Raw genomic sequence first — 25,251 nt, 5'->3', positions numbered from 1 at the left:
ACATTAATTAGTTTGGGGTTGGCTTACTGCATATATAGTACTTCTTGTATTAAAAAAAAAGATCTCAGCATAATATCCTGGAAAAGAGAATATATATAGAAAAAAAAACAAGTTGACTGGCTACTAGAGTGTAACAGTCACATTAATATAATGCTACCTCCTTCACAGTTAAATATTCAAACGGCAAGATTCAAAACATACCCACCCATGCAGATACAGTATAGAAACAGGGAGGGGGAGTCTTGCATTGGACACAAAGCCACTGGGAGACCTCAGGCCAGTTACTTTCTCTCAATCCTAGGAAGGAGACAATGGCAAACCACTGAAAAAAATCTTGCCAAGAAGATGGCAAGGACTTTTCTATGTAATCTCCAAGAATTGGACATGACTGAATTGAAGAATATACTGTGTATGTTTTTATACATACACGTGCACATGCATTTATGTTTGACTTTGAGCATGAGTACTAAATGAACAAGTTTATATATTTTTTAAATAAAACAAGTATTTCTAAAATTTATTTCCTGAGATCATGATACTGTTACCACAAAGTATACATGCTATTAAATTTATGAAAGCAGGAAAGAACCCTGGTCCATATAAATTTCCACTAGAAAAATTGTTGGCTACTGTATAATGAGATTTATATGAAATGCATATTTTTATCATGAGTCTACATTATAGTAATATTGATTGAAACTGGGTTTTACATATTGTACTAGTTTTATATCCTTGTTAAATGTAAATGCTAAAATTTTGATTGCAATATTATCACAGATATTACTGAATATATTTCCTTTTCTAATTCATCCTCATCCATACAGATTCACTATTAGTAGATATACATTATATCTGAGAGAATGTATTCAGCTGTGGCCACTTCTTTAGATGTAGAAAAAGCTTTTGATATGCACTAATTACATTTTTGAAACGTATTTATTAACTAGGTTAGACTGTGTAATTTAAATCACTCAGCTTATTATGGGCAATGCCTAGAGTCCATTAAAATATACCGTTATGTATGTAGTGGTTTTGAAAGTAGAGAAAAAGATAGGGTTTTTTCCTACTATAATGCCCAAAGGAACTATCCCCATGAAACACAGCTAATCCAGCAAACTGCAATAGCTTTTCAAACTTTTTCTATAGACAAAATCTCTCATAATAGTTAGCATATTGATAATACTATTAATTATGATAATAGATGGGCAGTATACTTGCTTGCCCGATGTTATTGAATCACTTATTTGCTCCTTGCTTAAGGATGTGGACAAGATGCTTGGAGTTATTGTCTGCCCATGAGATCAGCTCCCTTTTGGCTGTAATTGCTGGGATTGATCTATTGATAGAAGTCTTATGTTTTATTATTGTCTCTAGGTAATACTGTTTTGTTTTTTCAACTTGTAAAAAAAAGGACACCCCTCCCAATTTAAAAGATATAAAAGTTTTCTAATTTGCCTTTCTCTGTCAAGGTGGTTGGACAGATGATGGATGGGTAACTCCAAATGCTCATTGGTGATACTGATTGATTAGAGCTGTTTCAGTGGATTAGACTATGAAGTGATGGATGATCTACTTTTGATATAATTGGCCACCTAAGGATGTCTGGGGACATAATTACGTTCAAGTTAATCTCAGATGGTAGGGAGGTTTTTTTGGTTTGATTTTGTTTTGAAATTGTTGCTCCTCTATACAGACTTTTTCTTTTACTTTTTATGTCTCGGATCGTAGTTTCTTTCCAACCATAAATTATCTTTTTGTTACAAAGCCCATATATTCAACTTTTGTCACAAATAACAGATTTTAAATTTTCAATACCTAATTTATTAAATTTATATTTCTAATACTTTTGTTTTTGAGAACATTATTCTTTTTATTAATCAGAGAGAATATTAATAAAAAAGAAATATTAAGTAACATTGAGTAACCAAAGAGGAAATCCAAATAATCTCTACTATAATTTATTCAATTAAAAAAAAATCTAACAGCTAACTTTTAAAAAATATCCGCTGGCATTTCCAATAAACATATATTTTAATGCAAGATACATGTCACATTCTTTAGATAACTATACCACCAATTTAATAAAATAGGATGTTCCAAAATTTTGTGTAAATTATCAATGTTTAACTAACGCTTTTTCATTTTCAAATGTTTATATAGCTCAGCTGTAACTTTAAATTCCATTAAGATCTAATTCTATACACTCAATAATTTAGGAAGTTCAGAGACTGCCAACACAACAGTTCCAAAGAGAGATCAAAAAATGTTTTTTTTTAAATTTATTTTTATTTTTTAAAACAACAAAACAAACACACATACACACACAGTATATACTCCTTTATATATTGTATATATTGACACTGGGAATTTTCACTGATCCGGGAGGGTTTTTTTGTTTTTGTTTTAGTCATTTCTCAAAACTTTAAAACAGTGGTTCTCAACGTTTATGTGACGGCGACCCCATCACACAAACGTGCTGCGCATGCACGGTGCCGTGCACATGCGCAATGCGCACGTGCGACGCCACCCCCATGCGCGGCGCACATGTGCGACGTCGCCCCATGCGCAGCGCACGTGCGCATGTGCCCACATGCGCGGCATGCATGCGCGGCGCCACCCCCATGTGTGGCGCGCATGTGCCGCTGCGCCCCCATGCACAGCGCGCATGTGCGGCGGCGCCCCCTGAGGGGGAAAATGGCGGATCGCCTTGGTTGGCGACCCCCGAGAAATGGTCGATCGACCCCAAATGGGGTCGCGACCCATAGGTTGAGAACCGCTGCTTTAAAAGAAACTTCAATGAGAAAGTGACCTTTTTTCCCTCAGGTTAATAAAAACAAGCTTACCCTCTTGAAATTCGGATTATCCCAAATTTTCAGCTTTTTGTAACCATGTTCTAATTTAAAATCATGATCTCAAAGTTTTGCAAATGTATCTTGCTGCCTTTAGAGCAAGGGAAAATAAGTAAATACTAAACACAGCTAAAATTAGAATTAAGGACTTGTCAAGTTTTCAACGGAATCAGATAACTGCTTTTTAGTTGTAGCCACAATAATTTATAATCAAAGTTATTCTCATTTTACTTAAAACTTGTGTCAAAATAGAAACTCTCCATTGTCAAAAGAAAACTTACATTTGTGCAATGAAAACTTGAAAATTTGTCCATTCAAAAGAAATGTCTACAATTCATCAGTTTAAAACAGCTTGAATGAATTAGTATATACTGTAGTAGCTCTTAACATATAAATCACTACATTGTAATTATTTTAAACATGCTTATTCTTACCAATAACTTCAGAGGAATTTTCATCCATTTGTCAATATTTATCCATGTAATATAATAAAAATGTTTAATTGTGCTAATAAATATTTTCCTGGCAATAGTTATTTCAAGGAATTTAAGACCACCTGAACAACCTGCAAGTCACTTTTCCTTACAAATTTCCACAAATGTTTGTGCCCAGTTAATTGAAATAATATATTGTATTAAAATTAATAAATTGGGAGGAGGTGAATCTAGGAAGTGTATGTTATAAGTAACTGATCTAGCAAAAGGAGAGAGATCATTAAAAATTACTAGGCTACCTACTTTAGCTTTATGGTCAACTGACTGAGGAAGGAATGGTCTGACTTTCTGAGTCCTGGAATAAGCTACATTCTCCTCGTCCCCAAGTTTTCCCATTCAGCCAATTCTCTCCCTGAATGTAAGTATTTACAAACTTCCAATTCCATGGCCAAATCTTCATTCTAGTCTACCCCAGAGTACAATTTTGTACAATCTTCACCAAATAACTCTTCCCTCCTCTACATACATACTCTTACGATAAAAATAAGCAGCAGTGGTGGATGCTCCAATGAGAATACACATATATTAATAATGGAGACAGGAGACTAACAGGTCTCACAAATATTGGACATTAAGTTTCCAGGTAAGTATCAAACATGATAGAAAACAGAAGCAATCGAGGCAGAAGTCCAAGCAAGTTCAAGAAGCTAATTTCTTCATCCAGCAAACTTGACTCCTTCTTTCCCAATACCCTCCCAATCCTAACATAGTAAACTCTTCAATATTTCATTCTCTCCTCTTAATCTACAGTACATTCCCCAGTGGTCTCTCACCACCAAACATGTTCTTTCCTTCATCAGACTCTCCCTCCACGCCTAATTTCATTCATGCCTGACCCAGCCACTAAAGGTCCCCTCTTTGGTTTCTTGCTCAAGCAACATCCGTGTGCCCAAGTCCTCAAGTTCATTCCTGTTAGCAGTCCCAGAAGAGAAGAGTTGTATTTTGGAAACTAATGGGAGTTATTTTCTTCCTCTTAACTGCAGCTACAATTTTCTTTCCAGTCTGTAAAAATAATTCATAAGTGAAAAATTGAAGATGAAATTTTGAAATACTATTTTGGATCGAATAAAGTTAGTTGAACACTTTTGTGCAGCTCTATAAATGTATTTGTATTAGATGGTACAGTTAACATTTTGAAATAAAGCAAAGTTAAGATATTGAAGTCATGCAAAAGACAAATAGTAGCATTTGTATATTACAGTATATTATTTTTGCAATAGGATTTTTAATTTCATTTTCTTGCCTTCATATACCCACTGAAGAATTAATATTTTCCCAAATTTTTTGGGAAGTATGATGAAAAATGTTAAGCTACAATTTTTCCACTGACTGTAGGGGTTTGATCCAGGGATAGGTTGGCTTATTTTTTTTTATCAATGTTGTTTGGTAAATACAATATCACATATGTAGGTTTTCATATAATTCTTCTGTATCCCAAATTAAGGGATTACAGGGTCATAGAAAAGGCAATTTTTATATTAGGTTTTCCATAATCCAAAGCAACAGGAAGACACTCACACACCTTAGGCTGTTTTATTGGTAATTTTCATTTTTTATTGCTAAATTACACAAACCACTATTATAAGAAAAAAAATTACTTCTAGAAAACATGTAGAAAAAGAAAGAAAAAAGAAAAAGAAAAACCACCCAAAGAAAATCCAAATAAGCTTCAATAAATTGATATAACTAATTTTTAAACAGCGAATTACATTTTATTCATGCAAAATTGTGTAAATCAGTCTATCACTATGTGATAAAGACCCAGATAAAGGCTATAAATGACCACATTTTTAATACATTTGTTAAAAGTAAAAATCACACTACCAATTTGTCCCATTGAAATGGAATCTTTTTTTGCTTTAATCTCTCAGGCTAAAAAAGAATACTCATTTCTTTTACCGAAGATTCTTATAGGAATGTCTTTGAGAACAATTATAGCTGTATTATCTTTGATCTTGTATTAAAATGCTGCTGCAAAGTTTGATTCCTTGTCTTCTTTTTGACAAAGGGCCCCCAAACATCCCTCAGAACAATTCTTATTCTAACAAATCTTGTATTTATTCTATAAATCTTATCAATTTCTACCTTCTCATCCCAATCCAAAACATTTTCTAAAACTATAGCAACTTTTTAAAAAATATTTTCATCAGAATTCCCTGGGAATACTGTAAATGTCATTTTTCTCCTCGCTCAATGCCAAAGCCAATAGACCCATATTATCTACTTCTCTTTCTAATTCTGTCTATAATTGCTCTCTTACTCTCCAGAATTTCAAGCTTGTCATTGTTTTACATCTCCAGACACTTGTTTTTACAGAGCTCTTCTCCTGGACCCCAGCAGTTTAAATTCTTTGGCTAACCGGATCCAAAATAACCCTTTCCCACTGGAATTAGTGGAGTGGGGTAGTCCCATTGGGTGAGATGGTCTTCATATGCCCTGGACCCATGCTATAAAGGGCTTTAAAGGTGATAACCACAACCTGAATTAGACATGGAAGCAAACTGGCAGCCAGTGCAGCTCACATAGCGTCACATGTACCATCTGTACCTCCAAAACTCTCTGCACCACTGCATTCTGTACCAGTTTTAGTGTCTGAATACTTTTCAAGTATTCAGTAGAGAATATTGCAGTTATCCAACTGGGAGATAACCAAGGCATGAGTGATTAAATGCAGGGCCTTATGATCCAGGAAAGGGGGCAACTGCATAAAGACCCTCCTATCATGACTGCCACCTGCTCTTCAAACAGACGTTGCAAGTCTAGAAGCACCCCCAAATTATGCAGTAACTCTATCCAGAATTAAGGATAAGATTGTTTTACGCTTTTATATAGAGAGATCTTTAGCTTTTATATATAGAAATCTTTGAGAAAAATAATTAAGAAAAATTCCTATTAGATTTGGCATTTGTATCTCTTAATACTGACATACTGTATGTGCATGCAATATCCTATAGTGTAACATCAAATGATATGTGATGACAAAGCAATTCATCTCTACATTTCTATCCAGATCCTTTTACCCATGTGACAGATTTGTACTGAAGGGTTACTAAAAAAAAAACCAAGGAAAGGATTTAAAATTAAATGATGATACCTACTTATTTCTACATCTTACCACTATGTTTATCGTCTCATAATTTCTGTAAACTCCTTTTCCACTTTTCGTCCCTTTCTTGTACAAGAAGTTTGAATTGCCTACATCTTTGTGAATTACCAGGTTTACTCAGCTCTCTTTGGCTGCTATGCTATTCAGCACTTCTGGATTTCATGGAAGAAGCAGATCTATTCATCTTTCACTTGTGTGTTTCTGAATCTGCAACCATCTTTTTCATATTTTCAGTCACTGTCCAAAGCCAACTCAGTCCTGACGTTCCCCAATTTCCTCCTGTTTGGATTCTCTTTCTCTTTTTCAGTATATAAATGTGATCTCCTCTCTTTTATAATTGGTGCATAGGTGTGATTCAGCTACTTTAGTTACAGGTAGTATTTGTTTAACTATCCCAATTGGGACCCACAACTGTCATTAAGCAAAGTAGTTGCTAAGTGGAAACTCAACTGTGCCTATGATTTTACTTAAATTTCCTTTGCTGTACAAATGCAAGGATTGGTTGAAAAGTTATTCATCATAATTGTAACTGCAAATGGTCACTAAATGAGGACTACCTCTACTTCAAACTCCCAGAAGGGAAGAGGAAAAAAAGAGAGAGATGGGATTAGGTTGACCACTGAGAAATTATCTTTCCAAGAAGAAAATACATTATTTCTTCCAGCTTCAATGAAGTATCTCAGTACGCAATTTTCATTTTTTCTTCTCTTCTCTGTTGATCCGCTGTATGACAAACTTGAAGTTTTCTATAAATTCTGAATATTTTTTTTCTTTATATGTTTCACATCGTTGGCAGGTGTATGTATCTGTATTCTTCAAAAATGAAAGATCAGGAAAAATACAATAAACAAAATGCTGAAAGAAAGACACACACACACACACACACACATATATATATGACAAAAGTTCCTAAGATTTCTATTGCAGTTAGAGTGAAAAAAATTACTTTCTTAAATCTGCGGTATGAGATTGAAAACTATGTGAGTAGATGGCTCCAAAGGAACACCAAAAGAATGAAATTCCATGTTAGCAAAGCTCAGTGACTACGTTTTGCTATTTCATACTACTGCAATAAACAAACAGTCCATTTTACAGCTACTAGCTTATATATTTATTTTTTTAGTTGCTATTTTCATCCTGTAGCAACTTGCAAGCTACAAAGAATTTAAAGCTAAATGTTTATGTTGCCCAGTTTCTTACAGGTTCTTAAATCCCTTTAAACATTCTTTTGCAATTTACTCCTATTATCAATTTAATTAATTCCCGAGATCCTCTTAAAATAAAGTTGAACATTGTCCATGAACTAAATATGGTTTGAAGACCCTTTAGTTAATATGTTGAGTAGTACAGGAATGTTAGGAGAGGATTGTGTGGACAGGATATTTAACTCACAATTCAGTTCAATGCTGTTCAATCTATCAAATATCTCAACTTTACAAAGGGAAAACTGTGCTACCTCCACGCTGTTCTTTGAAAAAAATATTTGTTGTCTTTCTCCATGGACAATTTGCTGTGTTGCATGTGAAGCCACTCTTTCAGTGCTCTAACTATCAGCTTCCAGACAGAAGGCAGACAGTTTTAATCAACATCTTTTATCAAGTATGATCTTCAGCTCATAGCAAAAGGCAGGAGGATTATCTCAAACCTCCTCCAGATGCTGAAGAGAAAAATGGTTTGCTTTTTAAAAACAAGGGCTGAAGCTGGGGATCAAGAATGAGAAGAAAAATGGCACACCTTCCATCTTTGCAGAAACCTCAGAATTAACTGACTAGAACCCTCTGGCTTAGGCTATTAAATATAGATAATACTGTAGTATTTAATGTACTTTGTTTGAAGCAGAATATGTTCATCCAAACTGGACTCATTCCATGTAATGCACCCAAAGTTTGGAATATGTGTATCAGACTAGGATATGCAAATTCTTGAAGAAGTTATATTTTTCAGTTTTTGAACCAAGACAATTTTCTCCGGTTTGTTACACTAGGTCAGTGGTGGCGAACCTATGGCATGGGTGCCAGAGGCAGCACTCGGAGCCCTCTCTGTGGGCACACGTGCCGTTGCCACAGCTTTGCCTCCCCCCGCAACCCCCTCCTTTCCAGCAGGCCCCCTGAAGGAGTCGCCTTCGAGCATGACCCACACAGAGCAGCGCAGCCAAGGACATGGCAGCCAGGCAGCATAGACAAGACTCTGCCCTCACACCCCATCATGCAGTTGATGCTGCAGGGCATAGGCAGATGGTGTGACTGCCATAGCGCTGCTGGGCTGCCTGGGTGATCTGCGGCAGGCCCTGGAGGCAGTGAGTGGTCCTGTGGGCAGGCGGGGTAGGGGACGGGGGGCAGGGCAGGGGCAGAGCCAGTTTTTGGGCACTCGGTCTCTAAAAGGTTCACCATCACTGCACCAGGTTGTTATAATAAAACTTTCCTAACTCTATTTTTTTTCATCCATCCCCAACCTGAGAAAGAGGTAATAATATTAAGGACATCAAAGGAAAATCATCATTTGGTGGAATAACAGCCTGCTCTTATGAATTAAAGTAAAGGATCTCTGTGGACTTTATTGTTAGCAAGAAAAGGGCCAATCTTATAGAGGGCATTCTCAGCTCCCTTGGAAATGGCAGAAAGATCATAACTTTATCTCTTGATGTGTGGCATTCAGACATGCCTTCTGAGGAATTCTGGGAGTTGAAGTCCACAAGTCTTAAAACTGCCAAGGTTGAGAACCTCTGGTCTATAACATAATGTTATTAGTTATGTAAACAACGAAAATGTGTGTACATGGAGCTCCCAGAAAAGCATTAGCTGCTTGCTGAGTAACCTGCGAAAAAGCAGAGCCAGAGCATATACACGTTGACCTACTATATTACAGAGACAAGACAAAGGGAAAAGTGTACATTACAGCATGACATTGGAATGGTTTGGTTAGCCCATCTGGGTGACGTTATTTCTTCTTCCTACTGGGCTGGCATCTCTGTGATGTGGTCAGTGAATTTTGAAAAAAAATGTTTTATTAGGCAATGCCTCCCTGTGATTCCATCCTTTTGCCACTCAAGGTCAATTCAACCTGCTATGTATATTTTATTACAAGAGCCCTATAAGCAGCCCATATATGTGTGTTTGTGGGGGGGAGGGTACCTTTTACTGACATATCTGACAAATGATTTGAGTAATTTTATAAATGAATAGGAGGTTTTACAAATTCCTGGTACACTAATTCAGTGCAATGTGTAGTTTAGCCCAGGTTGGACTTACCGTTTCAAAGGATAAAAAATGTTTAACAATTCTGACTATACGATGTACACTATTACAAAAATTTCGATCCTCAAATTTAGATTCATACAAAACTACTTCCATCTCAAGCTGAAAGCATTTTATCACTGATAGATTACAATGACTCTAGGAAAAACAAGAGAAAAAGAAAAATCAATAGGTTTGTATAAATAAATGTTTCTGGACTCATTCAGACATTACATTTTGCATTCATTTTTTATTAGTCTCCCTTCTTGCATATAGAAGTGGAGAAATTATGCTTAGTAGAAATGTGTGTGTTGTGTGCGTATATGTATATATATGTATTGATTATAATGGTGCACAAAGTCTGGAGAGATCAAAGTTCTGTTTTTCACTTATCTTTGAATTCCTCTGTAAGTTACAATGTACAATTACATGGAATGGACTTTAATTATAAACATTTATTAAAATCAATTCAGTGTGAACATTTTATTCTACAATTATATATGATTTAAATAAAATATAAAATGTCATGATTTTCTGCCATCTAATTAATTTTAATTAATTACAATCTGATAAATATGCTACCATAGTATTTGGGTAGCTTATAAGTTCCCCTATGTGGGAGTTCTAAAGCTTTGATACAGCTGCTGAAATTTTATTTATTTTTTAGTTCCAATCAGACATTTCTCTGACAACTGCTTATGAAAATAATCTAAACAGGCTGGCAGATGTACACAGAAAAACTAGGACATAAACAAATCAAGAGAGAATGGTTTCAACAAGTAAGCAGCAAGCTCTTGAAAGACAATTCCAGTTAACAATCTGATTCTCACATTGTAAACCAAGTTTCAGAACGTTTTCAAAGAATATCTCCTAGAAAGCTGCTGTAGTCCATAAACAGTGAAATAAAATAAAATAAACACTATTATACCTAGAACTCTGTATGGCTATAGTAAAAGGTTGGTGAATTGCAGATTTTAAACTGTAACATATTTTAAGAATTATTCAGATTTCTGAAAAATAAAACATACTCACGGGATAATTTAAATCTGCAGTATATAAATAGGCATCAATCTAAAAAAGGAAAATTGTGATGTAATCAGCAGTTTAAGAATATGTTTTTCCCCAAAGTATGAGATTAAAAATCATTTAAAAACTGCTCTGCATCTTAAGAACATTAAGCATTTAAAAAGGATGATTTGGGAACTCTTGAAATTAACAGTAAAACCTAATTTTTCCAAACAATATGTGTAGGACAAGTTTAAAATGTCCTCTGAGAATGTAAAATAGAAAGGTGAAAAAACTAAAATTGGTCATGCCAGATACACTCAAATGTTGTCAGGAAATAATCCAAAGGTGCTTTTTCAAAAGGCAACTAGACTTTCTTTGTTTTTGCTTGAAGACGTTTTGCTTCTCATCCAAGAAGCTTCTTCAGTTCTGACTGAATGGTGGAGCATGGAATGAAAAAGCATTTTTCGGACAACCATGATCTGGATGACTGCCAATCTCCATAACTTGACAGGATATAAGTTAAAATAGTACCAATATATTGGACTTTTGGTTATGCAGATATTTGTATTCATTTCTATTTTAAGTTACCTCAGAGTTGGCTTTAATCTTTTCCAGGTCCTGTAGCACAGCTTCCAAACGACTGGTGGCTTGTATATATAGTAGATATAAGCTTGTTTGAAAGAGAAGAGTTAACACAATAAAACTATCAGAATACATCAATGGTATCATAACAAAAATAAACATTTAAATTAATAACCAAAAAAACATGTTATGATCTCTAATGCATTGTGAAATTGTATCCTAAGTTCACAGAAGGATTATTCCAGCCTTAGTACTTGCTATATATAATATGCATTCTTCCGAGATTGTTTACTTTCCTCATATTTTCCCATAATATCACTTCATTTTAAAGAGTGAAGTTGGGTTAGCAATAGTGCACCATTTAACTTCTAAGATGCTTACAATGGGGGTAGGAGAAGAAAGAGAATATGGGGCAGGATGGGATAATCATTCATCTGAGGTTCTAGGGAAGAACAATTTATACATTACAGATATCAGCGTGCAAAGTGAGGGATACACAACAGAGGAAAAAAATGCCAGCACTTTCCTTGACTCACCTCAGAATAAGATAAAAAACCAGAAATTTGTTTTTCAGATTTTCAGGAAATGGAAGAACAGATTTCAGTACAGCATCAGAGATCATGATTTCTTTCTGGAATACTTCTTGCCCCCATAGCAGTGAGGAATACAATCCTTATCCTATACGTTGCATGTGTTTGAAAACAATTATAAATGTAAACATATTATATAATGTTTATAATATAAATATAATATTATGATATAAATCTTAAAAAACAAATATTACTTTTACCACTGTAATCATTATGGTAATTTTAATTAATTACTCACTCCTGGCAATAGTCTATTATTTATTAAGAAGTTCCTGATGAGAGATTTCAATTTCCAGAATTCTCAGCCAGCTTAAATTTTCTGGTAACAGAAGTCCATATAACTGGAAGTCACTAAAGTGCAGCTGAAAATTAAATGATGAATACGTATTTGTCTACCCATAATACAGGTAGTCCTCGACTTATGACCCATGACTGAGCCCAATATTTCTGTTGCTAAATGAAACATTTGCTAAGTGAGTTTTGCCCCATTTTATTGCTACAATTGTTAAATGAATCACTGCAGTTATTCAGTTAGAAACATGGTTGTTAAGTGAACCCAGCGTCATTGACTTTGCTTGTCAGAAGATTGCAAAAGGGGATCATATGACCCCTGGGACATCACCACCATCATAAATATGAGTCAGTTGCCAAATATCTGAATTTTGATGTGACCATGGGAATGTTGCAATGGTCGTTAAGTGTGAAAAATGGTCGTAAGTCACGTTTCTCACTGCCGTTGTAACTTTGGTCACTAAATGAACTGTTGTAAGTTGAGAACTACCTGTAATTTTTATCCATAATATATTTCATTATCATGATGACTTTGTTAGGAAATAACTGAAACAAAACACCACATTTATTTCTTCACTTAGACTCATGATCAGTGTGACTTGCATGAATTTTTGATAATATTCAGTGTTAATAATATGCAAAAATTCATAAAGTCTGAAAGGAATAAATATTTTTCACAAAACAGATGCTGGAAAGTAAAATCTTCTACTGATAGTATGAAAACATATTATATAAAAAGGATAATGAATTAACATTAGAATCCATTTGTCAGAAAAAAACTTGAAAGAGAATCTAGTTTGGCATTATGTACTTTGTGAAAGGAACATTTCTTAAAATGTATACATCCAGCAGCGTAAAAAAGGTAGGATAATTACTAGCTAGCTAGCTAGTAAGTATCCTATCTTTTTTACGCTGCTGGATGCATACATTAGTTAGCTAATTAATGCATACATTAGCTAACTAACTAACCAACCAACCAACCAACAAACCAACCAACTAAATAAATAAATAGTAATCATTGTTATCTAATTAAAAATAGAAATGGGGATTTTCCAATTTTATTTTGCATTCTTCTTTGCATTTTTAACTTTATTTCAACTACAACATTGTATGAGTTTCAACTAGGTCTTTATTAGTATTTTTAATTGAGATTAATTGGGTTCCCATTTAATTGAGAGAACAGATGAGAGGAATTGCATTGTTTTCATTAACATTAAATTCCTTTCGTATAGCAAGCCTTATTTACTTGATTAATCAACCCCAAAGGCCGCAGTTCAAATGTTGGCTCTCTATCTTAAGAAATAACATTTGATTTGTTGGCAGTACCAATGCTCCAAGATATGGGAAGAAATAAGAATAGTCTATTCTCTTGAACAAGCAGAAAAATTATTAATGATGATTATCTTCCAACAGGGAGAATGAGATATTTTTTGTTGTTCTGATGTTGCAATTAAGACCACATTCTTCCACAAGTGGACCTGGCATAGATTAATGAAATAAGGCTAGATGAGGAATGCAGCATTTATGATGATTCAAGGCATCAGGTTTTTCAATCGTTTCAACTTCATGAAAACAGAGGAAAATAGTTATGACTATATGAGACAATGTGTGGTGAGAAATAGTGTGCCTGTGATTAGGATCTCTGCATCAGGACCTACAGAGTATGAATGCTTTTGCGTTGAGCAACAAGAATTAAGTTGGGTATCCTACTTGAGTCCTGGATGAATCTCTCCTGAAGCTACTAGACATGTCAAACACAAGGCCGTGGGTCAGATCCGGCCTGTGATGGGCCCAGATTTGGCCTGCGGGGCTACCCTGAAGACAGCAACAGACCAACCCCTGCTGCCCTGGCCCTCCCCAGCCTGGCACTGCTCAGTGTCCGGCAGCAATGCTGTGAGGCTCAGTAGCCCACTGTGATCACCAGACCAGACCTCCAAGCAGCAGGTGCAGCGATGGCACCGGCAACAGGTGGAGGCAGAGGTGCAGGGGGATAGGAAGCATGTGATCCAGCCCGTCGGACGCATTTGCTCCATCCCACCTTGTTTTTACATGGCTGCACCTCTTGCCTTCGCCTGCTGCTGGTGCCACCACTGCGCCTGCTGCTTGGAGAGACGGTCTGATGTTTGCAATGGGCTGCTGAGTCCCAGAGTGGGGTCATCTGGGCGAGGGAAGGCAGGTGGCAGGGCGGGGGTGGCAGCATGTTGTGGCCCCTGTGTACTTGGTCCCCACCATCCAACCTTGGCCTCTAATAAGTGCCCTGGGACTCAAGGGTCAGGCTGGGTGCCCGCCATCCAGACCCCAAGTAACTCATGCTGCCATCCAGGAGCCCCCCAGTGGCCTGAAAGGGTCAGCAAGGATCCTTTGGTGGATCAGGCCCAGGTACCCACCCTGGACCCACCCCTTCCACGTTAGGCCCCTGAACCCTCCAGCCCCACCTGTGTCCCCACAGGCACAAGTGACCACGCCCACTCATGACCACCCAGCATGCCCACCCAGGCGGCGCCCACCTAAAGACCATGAGATTTTTTAACAATGACAACCTGGATGGCAGGGATTGCTATTGCTAAATGGTGCAGCAGTTACATTTTATGATTGCATCATTTAGAGATGGAAATTCCAGTCCCAACTGCCACTGTTGATATGGCCTTATATGTGGGAGCAAAATGGCAGTTTGGGATCAGTGATCTCTGTATATCCGCTGGCAATAATGTCAGATTAAGTTCAAAGGACCTTATATCCAAGTTGCAAGTCTAAGCACACTTAAGTAGGAATAATATCTATCAAAGAGAGTGAGCCTTTCTTCTTATAACATTTCCACAAAATGTCTAGCATTAACCCTGCCAACTTTTAAATTGCTTAAAGATAATAAAGTATTTTAAAATGCAAGCTCAAAACACAGAGAGAAACTAAAACCTGCAATTTGCACAGATCCTCACTTTCTCTTTCCAGTTAGAATTAATTTAATCCTAATGGTATTTCTTCACAAGAGGCAACAGCTTTACATGTACGTCAAGTAAAGTATTTTACAGTGAAGTATTGTTTAAATTACTCCTCATGTGTTATATTAAGATTCATAAGCAATATATTTGAGACAAAAGAAGCCATAAGGGACATCTGGTGCCGTTTCATGAAATCATTTTTGATTGCTAAAAACAACTTCTGTAATTTCTTTCCATTGTTTTATGTTTTCATACTGCTAATAAACATAGCAACTGTTGCCTCTGTCTGATAAACATTTTAAAAAATACTAGTGGCCTGCTTTTAGCACATAAAATAAAGCAGAAATTCAATTTACAACACATTTTTTGTGGTTAACATACACCAAGAAATTTGTGAAAATCAGCAGAAATATTTGAGAGCCTGTCACTTGTCAGGAGGAAATAGATATATTTAAATCATCATCTATCCTGACAGCTTATTACCAGCAAGTAATAAGATGTGTCATTACAAGCCATTGTACTGTATTTGATGTTACAAAAGATTCAGGTATATTTCCAATGACAGCAACTTGAATAGCTCAACAGTTATTGCAGTGCAAAATCTAGGATATACTAATAACGAAGAGCTGTTTTTGACCAAATCCCTAAGGTCATTCCCATTTTTACCTAATTCTATACAATTGTTTCTACACACAGTCATGCTGGCTATAATAATGTCCAATCAGAAACCCTTAAAGTGAATCCAGGAGAACTAATTTATTTTTGAATAAAATGTTCCAGCCTATGTTTTAAAAGTTATTTAATATAAGTTAACTCAAAATGAGGTCATCTTGGTTTGTTATTTTTTTAGTTTTTTCAATGTACATATTTGTTTTAACATTGGGGTTTTTTTTGGTTTTGGATCAATTTTTCTTTTTTCTTTTAATCTTGTGTCTGGTTATCTTTATATAACAAAAGCATTTTAAAAAAATACAAGAAAGATTATTTAAAATTTGCCTCCATTAACTATTACTGAAAAATTAAAAAGATCCAAAAGACTGTAAATGTTATTCCAAATTAATTTTGCAGGTTTTTATGCTAATCTGGTTTAGTTCAATAAGCCCACCCTTTATGGTTTAGAACAGGGTTTCTCAACCTTGGCAGTTTGAACTCCCAGAATTCTCAAACATAGGGAGTGTATGTGTATGTGTATGTGTGTAAACATGATGTCATTATTAGAGATAATATAGTGTTTCTATATTTCATGGCCCTGTCTTCGAAGGAAAAATGTTGCAGCGAGCAATGTGTAACCTAGTGAACATTTATTTTTTGTCTTTTTATATTTGCATATGATGAGTCACTTCTTTCCTTGGCTACTAAGTGGAAAATAGTAGCCAAATGACACCAGGACTACTCAAATGGGTGAATCTGGCACAACTTTTTCTAGGACTCAGAAGGTAAATACATCAAGATAGGCTTTCACAGACAACATCAGTCCAAAGATTATGAACTTCTCACCAAGAGGCCCTGGTCTAATTATCTGGTATTCTGATGTTTTACTAGCAATTGTGGCTTGCGTCTTTAGAGTTGAAGATGATCTATTCTGTGCCATACTTCTTGGAAGTTCATAGGCAGCTGAGCAGGAACTGAACCTGCATGTCACTCATGAATAATTTGGACATATTTCCTCCTTCTTGACCTATGAATTGTAGCTCTGAAGATGCGATACTCCTTGTCCATCCACCTTTCAACCTTTTTTGGGACCTAGAAACTTGAATGCTTCTCAAATTTGCTTGCAATCTCCTCACCATGGTCTCAACCCATGGTTTGATGATTGCTGTATTAGAATATGCATAAACTGATTTAAAACAAATGATATGAACCCTAGAACAGTATTACTTTTGGTAAATAAAAATTATCCTTCTGTTAATTTTATTAGAACCTCTGAAAAACATAAAATTATTTAGCTGAAAAGAAATGTTGGGCCTCTTTATTTTGTAAAATAATATTTATTTTTCAATAGTTTTATTTAAATATGAATACCAACTATTCCTGACAGAGGTTCAGAGCAGTGGCAACAAAACTTTAAAACCAACAAATATAAAACACAAATCAACTGCAGAGAGATACAAAATATGATAATTAAAATATTTAAATATTAAAACACCCATTGCGTAAAAAAAGGAGACATCTGAAGATCTAAGTGTTCTAAAATGTAATATCTTTACTTTAAAGCTACAAATGAGGAAAGAAGATATAGCTCCTTTAAAAAAACCAATCTAAATTCTTAAATTAAATTTTTTGTTTGGTTAATACTGTGATTTTTTTAAAAAATCAACATTTTAAGACTTTATAACATTCCCACCAAAGAAGGAATAATGTTCTTTTTTAAAAATTATAATCTATCCAGCCCCTCATATTTCTGTATTATAAGTCAGGGGTCCCCCAACTCCTAGTCTGCGGACTGGTATCGGTCCATGGCCAGTTAGGAACCAGGACACGCAAGTGAGTGAAGCTTCATCTGCGCATGCATGGGATCTAAGTAGGATGTGAAACTATTCCCTCCCCCTGCCACCACTGCCAGTCCGTGAAAAAAAATGTTTTCCTGAAGACTGGGACCTGGATTTAAAAAAAAAAAGATTGGGAGGCAGTGTTATTTGTGATTTCTCATAGAGATTAAATATTACCAGTATAAAATAGTAAGATATAATTCCTACATGGAACAAAATGAAAATACCTTACAAGAAGATCACCACACTTCATCATCCCATCACTTGCCTAAATCTGATTTCCAAACATCTTTTACACATAATGTAGGACTATCTTTAATTACTTCCAAGAAAAAATAAATAAATAAATAAATAAATAAATAAATAAATAAATAAATAAATAAAATAGTTGAGAATTAATTTCACAAAATCAGACAATGGGCAGTTGAAAGATTTGATGATCCACTTAATTCATAAAAATCTGAAACCTAAATAGCTACAGCACTTTGTAACCTAATTGTTATTTCCTTTGCATCTCACATTGTGCTATTTTTCCTAAATATATTACAGTTGAGAAAGTATGGCTTTTATCATGTCAAACTAGTTCACAAACAGATTGGCAAGTTATGTATCCTGCTTTTTAAAAAAATATTTTAAAAACTGTCTTTGCAAACTGATAATTTGATTTGATTTTATAATCTCAATACTATGTCAGCACTGAGGCATGGAATTGTATATCCTTTATATATATTTTTGAGAGCACAGAATTTCCTTCTTTCTCTGAAGCAAAACTGTATTATTTGCCTCAGGTAAAAGGAATGAAGAAAGAAGAAAACAAGTTAAACAATTCAAGAGATCCCATTGTGGACTTTCATTCTTTTTGGCCCAGCAATAAAAGGTAACACTGAATTATTAACAAGATATCTACACAAAAACGGGCAGTTTTCCAATGCAGAACTTTGGCTTTTTCTATCTTTCTGTCCATATTATAATGGAACTCTAAAAGTTTAATGTACTGTACATTTTAAATTTCTCCAGTCTCCTATTGGACTACCACACATTTAAACAGAGGAAATACTGTACAATCTGGAAAGAAAGCAGCATGAAACTTAGTTTATCTATGTCAAATTTTCCTGAGTTTGTGAAATTTTTTGAAGAGTCAGCTAACTGAAAAATATTTATGCTTCACTTCAACAATTGAATTCCTTGTTGATTCCATTAGATTAAAATACATTTATTAAAAATTTAACTGACCTATTAACTGGGAAGGGTGAAAAGTTATTATTATGATTATGTCTTCACAAAAATAAAAAAATGTATAATATTAAACAAGTACAGTACCAACATCAAAACTATGAAGATTTTCTTAATGCTTTCATACACTTTTGCACAATCCTATACTTCCACATATCAATAATTCCAATCTATTCTGAGCACATAAACTGTCTTCATAGTAGGATATTTTTTTCTTCCAAATCAACTGAAAAATCTATTGAAAAGTAAGAAGCGGACAACAGTTTGGAAGGGCTGAAGAATCTCAAGCATAAATAATTTTGAAGCTTAGCCAATTTGAGAGGGATGGGTTCAGAATGCAGGCCTAGTTAAATTTTATGCCTCAACAGCTTTTCTTTTTTTCCTTATCCAGTTATTGCTTCTCCTGAATCATCTCTGCCCTGTTGTTTTCTGTTTCCATTTTTTCTTATCATTTCAGTGTAGCTATTTTTTCTCTATTCGCCCTGCCATCCTGTTTTTCCTTCCTGTGTGTCTGGTTCAAGTGGTTTGTGCATATGTGTGAGAGACTGCTTGATATAAAGAGAATCAACTAAAGGTAGTCCTCAACTTACAATCACAATTGAGCCCAAAATTTATATTGCTAAGTGAGAAACTTGTTAAGTGAGTTTTGCCCCATTTTACAACTTTTCTTGCCACATTTATTAAGTGAATCACTGCAGTTGTTAAATTAGTAACATGGTTGTTAAGTGAATCTGGTTTTCTCATTGACTTTGCTTGTCAGAAGGTTGCAAAAGGTGATCACATGATCCCAGGACACTGCAACCATTATAAATGCGAGTCAGTTGTCAAGCATCTGAATGTAAATTACATGCCCATGGAATGCTGCAAAAGTCATAAGTGTGAAATATGGTCATAAGTCACTTTTCTCAGTGGCATTGTAACTTCAAACAGTCATATTGAAGATTACCTGTAGTTTTAAAATTGTGTCCTATTATAATTACTATTAATATTTTGCCTTGGCCTGCCCTTTTTTAAAGCCCAGTCTTTAACAAGTAGATGTGCACACATACAATACATATATGTACCCATGTGTGACATATGCAAACATTTTATCTGGTAGGTAATCTCAAGGATAGGCTTCAGCTAGAGTTGGGAATATATGCTTGTCTCTATTTTTTTTCTTCTTGCTTTTGCTTTGGGGAAGAGTTTTAAATTCAGGGTCATTTTCCTTTTAGGATAAATAGAATATGCACATATTTACGTATTATATTAACCACATAACTGTGTCCATTTTATTTATATGTGTCCCAGGATAATGCAGGATCCAATCTGGGCCGATCACCAGGACCAGAACCAGAAGTTTTTTCTTCGGAGCTTTTTGATTCATGCTGGACCCAATCCACAGGGAACCTCTCTTTGTGTTTTGGGCTGTTGTGTATTTACACAGTATATGGTAACTGTTGTGTGTAGCTTTTTAGATGTAGAGGAGTTGATAGAGGAGTTTTAAGTCATTGGCTGTTTTTTACTTGTGCTGCTAAGCCCTCACCTCCTAAGTATTTGATAAGCTGGGGGTAAATCAGCACTTCTGTTGATTGAGGAGAGGCCTGTTTCCCAGACTTGAATGACTTCCCTGGCTGTTTTTGGGCCTATTTGTCCAACAACCTCATTTGATATGAAAAACCCAAGTATGCATTGTCTTCTATACTATTTACTAATTGGGGAAGCTTAACTACATTTAGGAGTGCCCTATTCAAGCTTAAACATCAAAGAAACCTCTACTCATGCAGAAAGTAACCACCTAAACATTGGGAGAAGTAAAATCGTGACTTCAACAATACAAACTGAGAAATTCTGGGAGTTGAAATCTACACAGCTTAAGTTGCCAAAGTTGAGAAATGCTGAGCTAAGAGCACAGAACTTGGCAAGTACCAGCAGGGCCTTTTCTGCAATGGCTCCACTGACTGCTGAATCTTCAAGACCCTCAAAATTCATGTATTAATCTTAATCTTTTCTTGAGTTGTTTCAATCAATTGCATAATTATTGCTTCAAACATTCCTTATAAGAGATCAAAAATAATAGGCATAGCAACATTCCATATATATGGAATTCATCCCTAGATTTTAAAATATATTTTATAACTGTTACTTACCTAATCACATTTTATGGCTACGAAAAATACTTTTAAACCTGAATTTTGAATTCATTATCTGCTTGTTCTTATTATACAATAGCTGTCACTGAGGCACCACATATTTACTCAAAGTGAACCATTCAGTATTATTAAATATCTGTGAATTTTACTTAAAACATTAAAAGCCAGCTCTGCTTAAATTAGGAAGACCGAGCAGTGATATCTGGTCAGCAACCCAATTCCAACCTGCTAGCTGCAACGTTGCAAGCGCTTTTAAAAAGCACAACCTACTTTTGAAAGTCACCGACCAGACAAACATTGGAAACATCGAAGGAATGCCAAAATCAGCAAAAATAGTGGGAGAGAGGGGGATGACTTCAGAAGAGGGAATCTCCGAATGCAGCCGCCCTCATGAGAATTGAGCGTAGGGTATTTATTATAATTCAGGAATGTTGGGAAGCCTTGAGCAGAAAAGAGGGGGGAAGAGGAGGAGAAGCGAGAATGAAAAAGGGCAAAGGAGAACAAATCAGCAGGATAGCACGGCGGCTTGATTTTTAACAGTCAGATTCAACCAAAGGCTACTTTGGGAACACCAACCATAGTAACTAACTTCTACACTTAGCGGAGGCGACAATATCCCATGGGAACTTGCTTCTTTCTATGTGCAGTGAAACTATTCCTCTTCCTGCTTCCTCTTCCCGCCCAGTAAGGGTAACCAAGAATAAGAAAGCCAGCACCACAATTGCTGTCGAGGTAGACTGAAGCACGTGCCGTCCGCCCCCCTCGCCTCTCGCCGGGGTTAGCCGGCTGCACCAAGGGGGCAAGGAAGAGGAAAAAAGAAGGGGATACCTGCCAAGCAGCAAGCACGCAGCAATCTCGGCGTCTAGCGGGCGAATCCACAGCATACGCGCCCGTCCAAGGCAGTGCGTAAAAAAGGAAGGAAAGGCAGGGAGGAGACGACCGGACCCAGCCCCATTTGGGCCGCCGGCTTGCACGCAAGAGAATCCTCTGGCGCAGGGTGGGGAAAGGCTTTGTTGTAGGGGCCGAAGCACGGAGAATCGGGAGATGCCACGTGCAGCCCCACGATACTGCGTGACGGCTTTCCCTCCACGCATAATAAATCGCACCAATTCCGCCCAAAGTTTCCAAATGTTGCTGCGGGTATATAACACAAAGTGCCCAAAACTTTCGTAATGCCTTCCTTCCCCTCCCCCCTTTTGGGGAAATATTTTCCCGGCCCGCAAGGCCGAGCTATCGCAGACAAGCTAAGGCTGCTCAGATCGGAAGCGAAAGAAGGACAAGGAGCGCCTTGGCCGTCTCTTCCGACCGGCAATGCAGCGAGACGTGGGCTTAGTCGAAATCCCGAGTCCCACAGCCAAACTCACCCTCAATGACAGCTAACGGGGGATGGGAGGGAAGCTGCGGCAAAAATTGCAGGGTCAGTCGATCCCACAAAGGGTAAATTATAAACCACACATTTTAATCCTTTTTAAATTTTAATTGCATCAAATTTAGCTGTAAAGTGGCTTTACCTACTTTTTTTATCCTGGGCCTGCTAAATTCTGTTCCCTGGTGATACAATGAGCTAATTGCATTCTGGACTGGATTTCCTATTGTGCAATTTGTGTCATGGGCTTAGTCATTTTAAATCCCGTAAAATACCATCCAATCAATTTCTCATCCTATCCTTTTTTTGTCAGGAAGTACTGGGCAAAGCATAGGTAATGCTCTGGTACCCAAATTATGCTTGGACATCACTTGTTTGAGGCAATATAAACCCCCCCCCTTTTTTTTGCACTAGAGCAGTGTTGCTCAACTGTAGCAATTCGATAAATGGACCTCAATTTCAGGAATTCCTAGGGAACTGAAGTCCATACATCTTCAAACTGTCACCATTAATAAAGATGGCTCTGGAGAAAGAGGCACGCGGAGGGAGTTACTGCCACCCAGCTTGTTCATTCTCTGTCACTCATGTGATAGCAAGGATGCTCAGTTCAATCATGCTGCTCAGAGAAAAAGTTCAGGCAAGCAATTAAGTGGGGATTAACTGTCCTTTAAGGCTTAAGCCATATCTAGCACACTGAAGTAGCCAAGTTTCAAAAGAGTATCCCTGGTGTCTCTTGCAAATGCAATAAATCTGACCATGGGAATGCTGCAACGGTTGTAAGTGAAATCCAGGAATCTGCTAAATTATATTAGAAGTTTCTCCGGCGTCTAAACAATCGTTGTAGTGTATTATTTAAATTAAATTTAAATCTTAACGTATTTTGACACAGTTAATATACAGTAATGCTCCATTTAAAATGAGAGTGAATGTATTCTTTATTTGCCTTATAGAACAAATTAGAAAATGTGCAAATAAATTTGCAAACAAATCAGTAAATTTGATTGTGGTTCTCTGTGGTTGAGATGCTTTCAAACTTCAGTTGTGCTTTTGTTGTTTTTTCTTTACAACATATATTACATATAATATTACCTAGCAAAGAAAAATAAAATACAGGTCAATAAAAGAAGGAAAGCATGGCTAAAGGCTGATTTAAAGTTACCCACAACTGTCCGTAGCTAGCACCACAAAGCTATACTACGAAGGGATTCATGGGTATGCATAGGTGCAGAAGGCTGCATGCGGGCTGATATGCACACCTGCAAATCACAACTGCATGTTGTGCAGAAGTGCATGTCCTGTGTGCTGGTTGGTTGATCTGAGTTCCTGTTCTGTGCTTTGCTGTTTGAGTGTCCCCAACCAGAATGTTACATTTGCAGAACTATAAATGGAATACTTATGCAACCGTCCCTGTATGACAAATGCGTACGTTTCCTGCCATGCAAAGCTGGAGAAGTTTGCCAGACCCTTAAATGGACTTCTAAAGATAAAATATAAGAGCTGCCAAGGTATTATCAAACACCCAAAGGCCACATAATCACAAATACTGAGACAAGATGGAGTGAACTGTTTAAAATCAACAAGCTGTTTAATGCTTTCAAATACACAGAATATTTTATTTTATCTTTTCTCCAGGAAATTACCAACTAGCAAACACTTTTTACTGGTGTGTTGTAGTTAGGTACATTGTAATGACAATAGTTTCCTCCTGTGATCAAACTCTGATATTACTAAAATGAGAAAAAATCATGGCTCTTGAATTAAGTAACTTTGTCTTTCAGCTTGGTTTTATATAATTTAATACTGTGTATTGTAATAATAATGGTCCATATCTACCAATGTGCAGTATTCTATTTAGAAGAGAATATTTGTAGCTCAGATTTAAGGTCCCACACTATTCCATTTAAAATATGGGTTGGAAAAACAGAGATGATCTAATATGTTTACTGACTAAACTATATGGATTATTTTTATCACAGTGGCAAGAAATAAAAGAAAATTCAGAACTGAAAACTGAAAAAAACCTCCTGAACTTTATCAAGTCCCCAAAGGAATAAAAATGATTTATCTGTTACTTACTGACTATTGTTAGCAGGAAACAACTTTTCCTCTATAAGTTAGTACCAAATAGGGTAACTGTGCTTTTTTTTTAAATATTAGAAAAATGTGTGTGTGTGTGTGTGTGTGTGTGTGTGTGTGTGTGTGTGTGTGTGTGTAAGAGAGATAGAGACACAGAGAGAGACTAGTAAAAATAGTACAAATTTATAAATAGAAAGTGTTTAAAATGAATGCAAGGCCCAGTATTATGCTAGGAAAACCTATTTGTGGTAGCACCTGCAATCATCTATTAAAGTCTCTTGCATTTACTTAATGACAGGAAGATCTGCTTTCTAATTACATTGGGGACACATAATAGCCATCAAAATACCACTAACCACAGCAAGGTGCTTATTTAAAATATAAATTATTTAGATGCATTTACCATCCATGAAATAACTCTGATATATGCAAATTTCATTTCTAGTTATCACAGTCTGTTTGGCAAGATGTAGACAATTACTATCACTAATGAGCAACTAAATTATAATTTAGATATTTAAGTACAATGACAAAGCAAATGGCTTACAAGAGCCAAATTCTATGCTGAATTAAACACTAACCTAAATTTATAAACAAACATTTGTTAAATACAGTGTAACCATCTTGATTAAAATGGAAAAATTAAGACAATAATACCCAATTTGCAACAATTTAAGGGTCTGGCAAATAATTCATGATATCAATAATATTAAGGCATTTAGTTTTCCAGATAGAACATTAGAGATTGCTTATATATCTAACATAATACTAGTTTTTTTATAATAAATTAAGTTAGAACAGAAGATAACCAGGAATGAATAGATCATCTTTCATCTTTCATCCTCTTTCATTCCTGCAGAATT

The 25,251-nt window shown here is 36.0% G+C and overlaps 1 protein-coding gene across 3 annotated transcripts; it reads right to left on the bottom strand.

The window, feature by feature from the left end:
- Window positions 1-2,266: 2,266 nt before the first annotated feature.
- IL15 (interleukin 15) lies at window positions 2,267-23,146 on the bottom strand. 3 transcript variants are annotated; one of them, XM_039338934.1, is made up of 6 exons: window positions 21,775-23,146; window positions 11,809-11,950; window positions 11,279-11,360; window positions 10,715-10,753; window positions 9,698-9,841; window positions 2,267-4,345 (listed from the first exon to the last, which is right to left on the bottom strand). In XM_039338934.1, exons 2-6 carry the CDS (start codon window positions 11,892-11,894, stop codon window positions 4,256-4,258), a joined length of 441 nt encoding a protein of 146 aa, XP_039194868.1. In that variant the 5' UTR covers window positions 11,895-11,950; window positions 21,775-23,146; the 3' UTR covers window positions 2,267-4,255. The 3 variants fall into 3 exon arrangements, with proteins under 3 accessions (XP_039194868.1, XP_039194866.1, XP_039194867.1); XM_039338932.1 differs by lacking the exon at window positions 2,267-4,345 and adding an exon at window positions 4,578-7,262 and having other exon boundaries at window positions 21,775-22,306; XM_039338933.1 differs by lacking the exons at window positions 2,267-4,345; window positions 21,775-23,146 and adding exons at window positions 4,578-7,262; window positions 21,523-21,706.
- Window positions 23,147-25,251: the final 2,105 nt, after the last annotated feature.

The sequence above is a fragment of the Crotalus tigris genome, unplaced genomic scaffold (genome assembly GCF_016545835.1).
Source record: "Crotalus tigris isolate CLP2741 ecotype Arizona unplaced genomic scaffold, ASM1654583v1 scf7180000017725.2566008, whole genome shotgun sequence".
Taxonomy (NCBI): Eukaryota; Metazoa; Chordata; class Lepidosauria; order Squamata; family Viperidae; genus Crotalus; species Crotalus tigris.
Note: the sequence above shows the minus strand (reverse complement) of the source record. Positions and strands in the feature narration are given on the sequence as shown.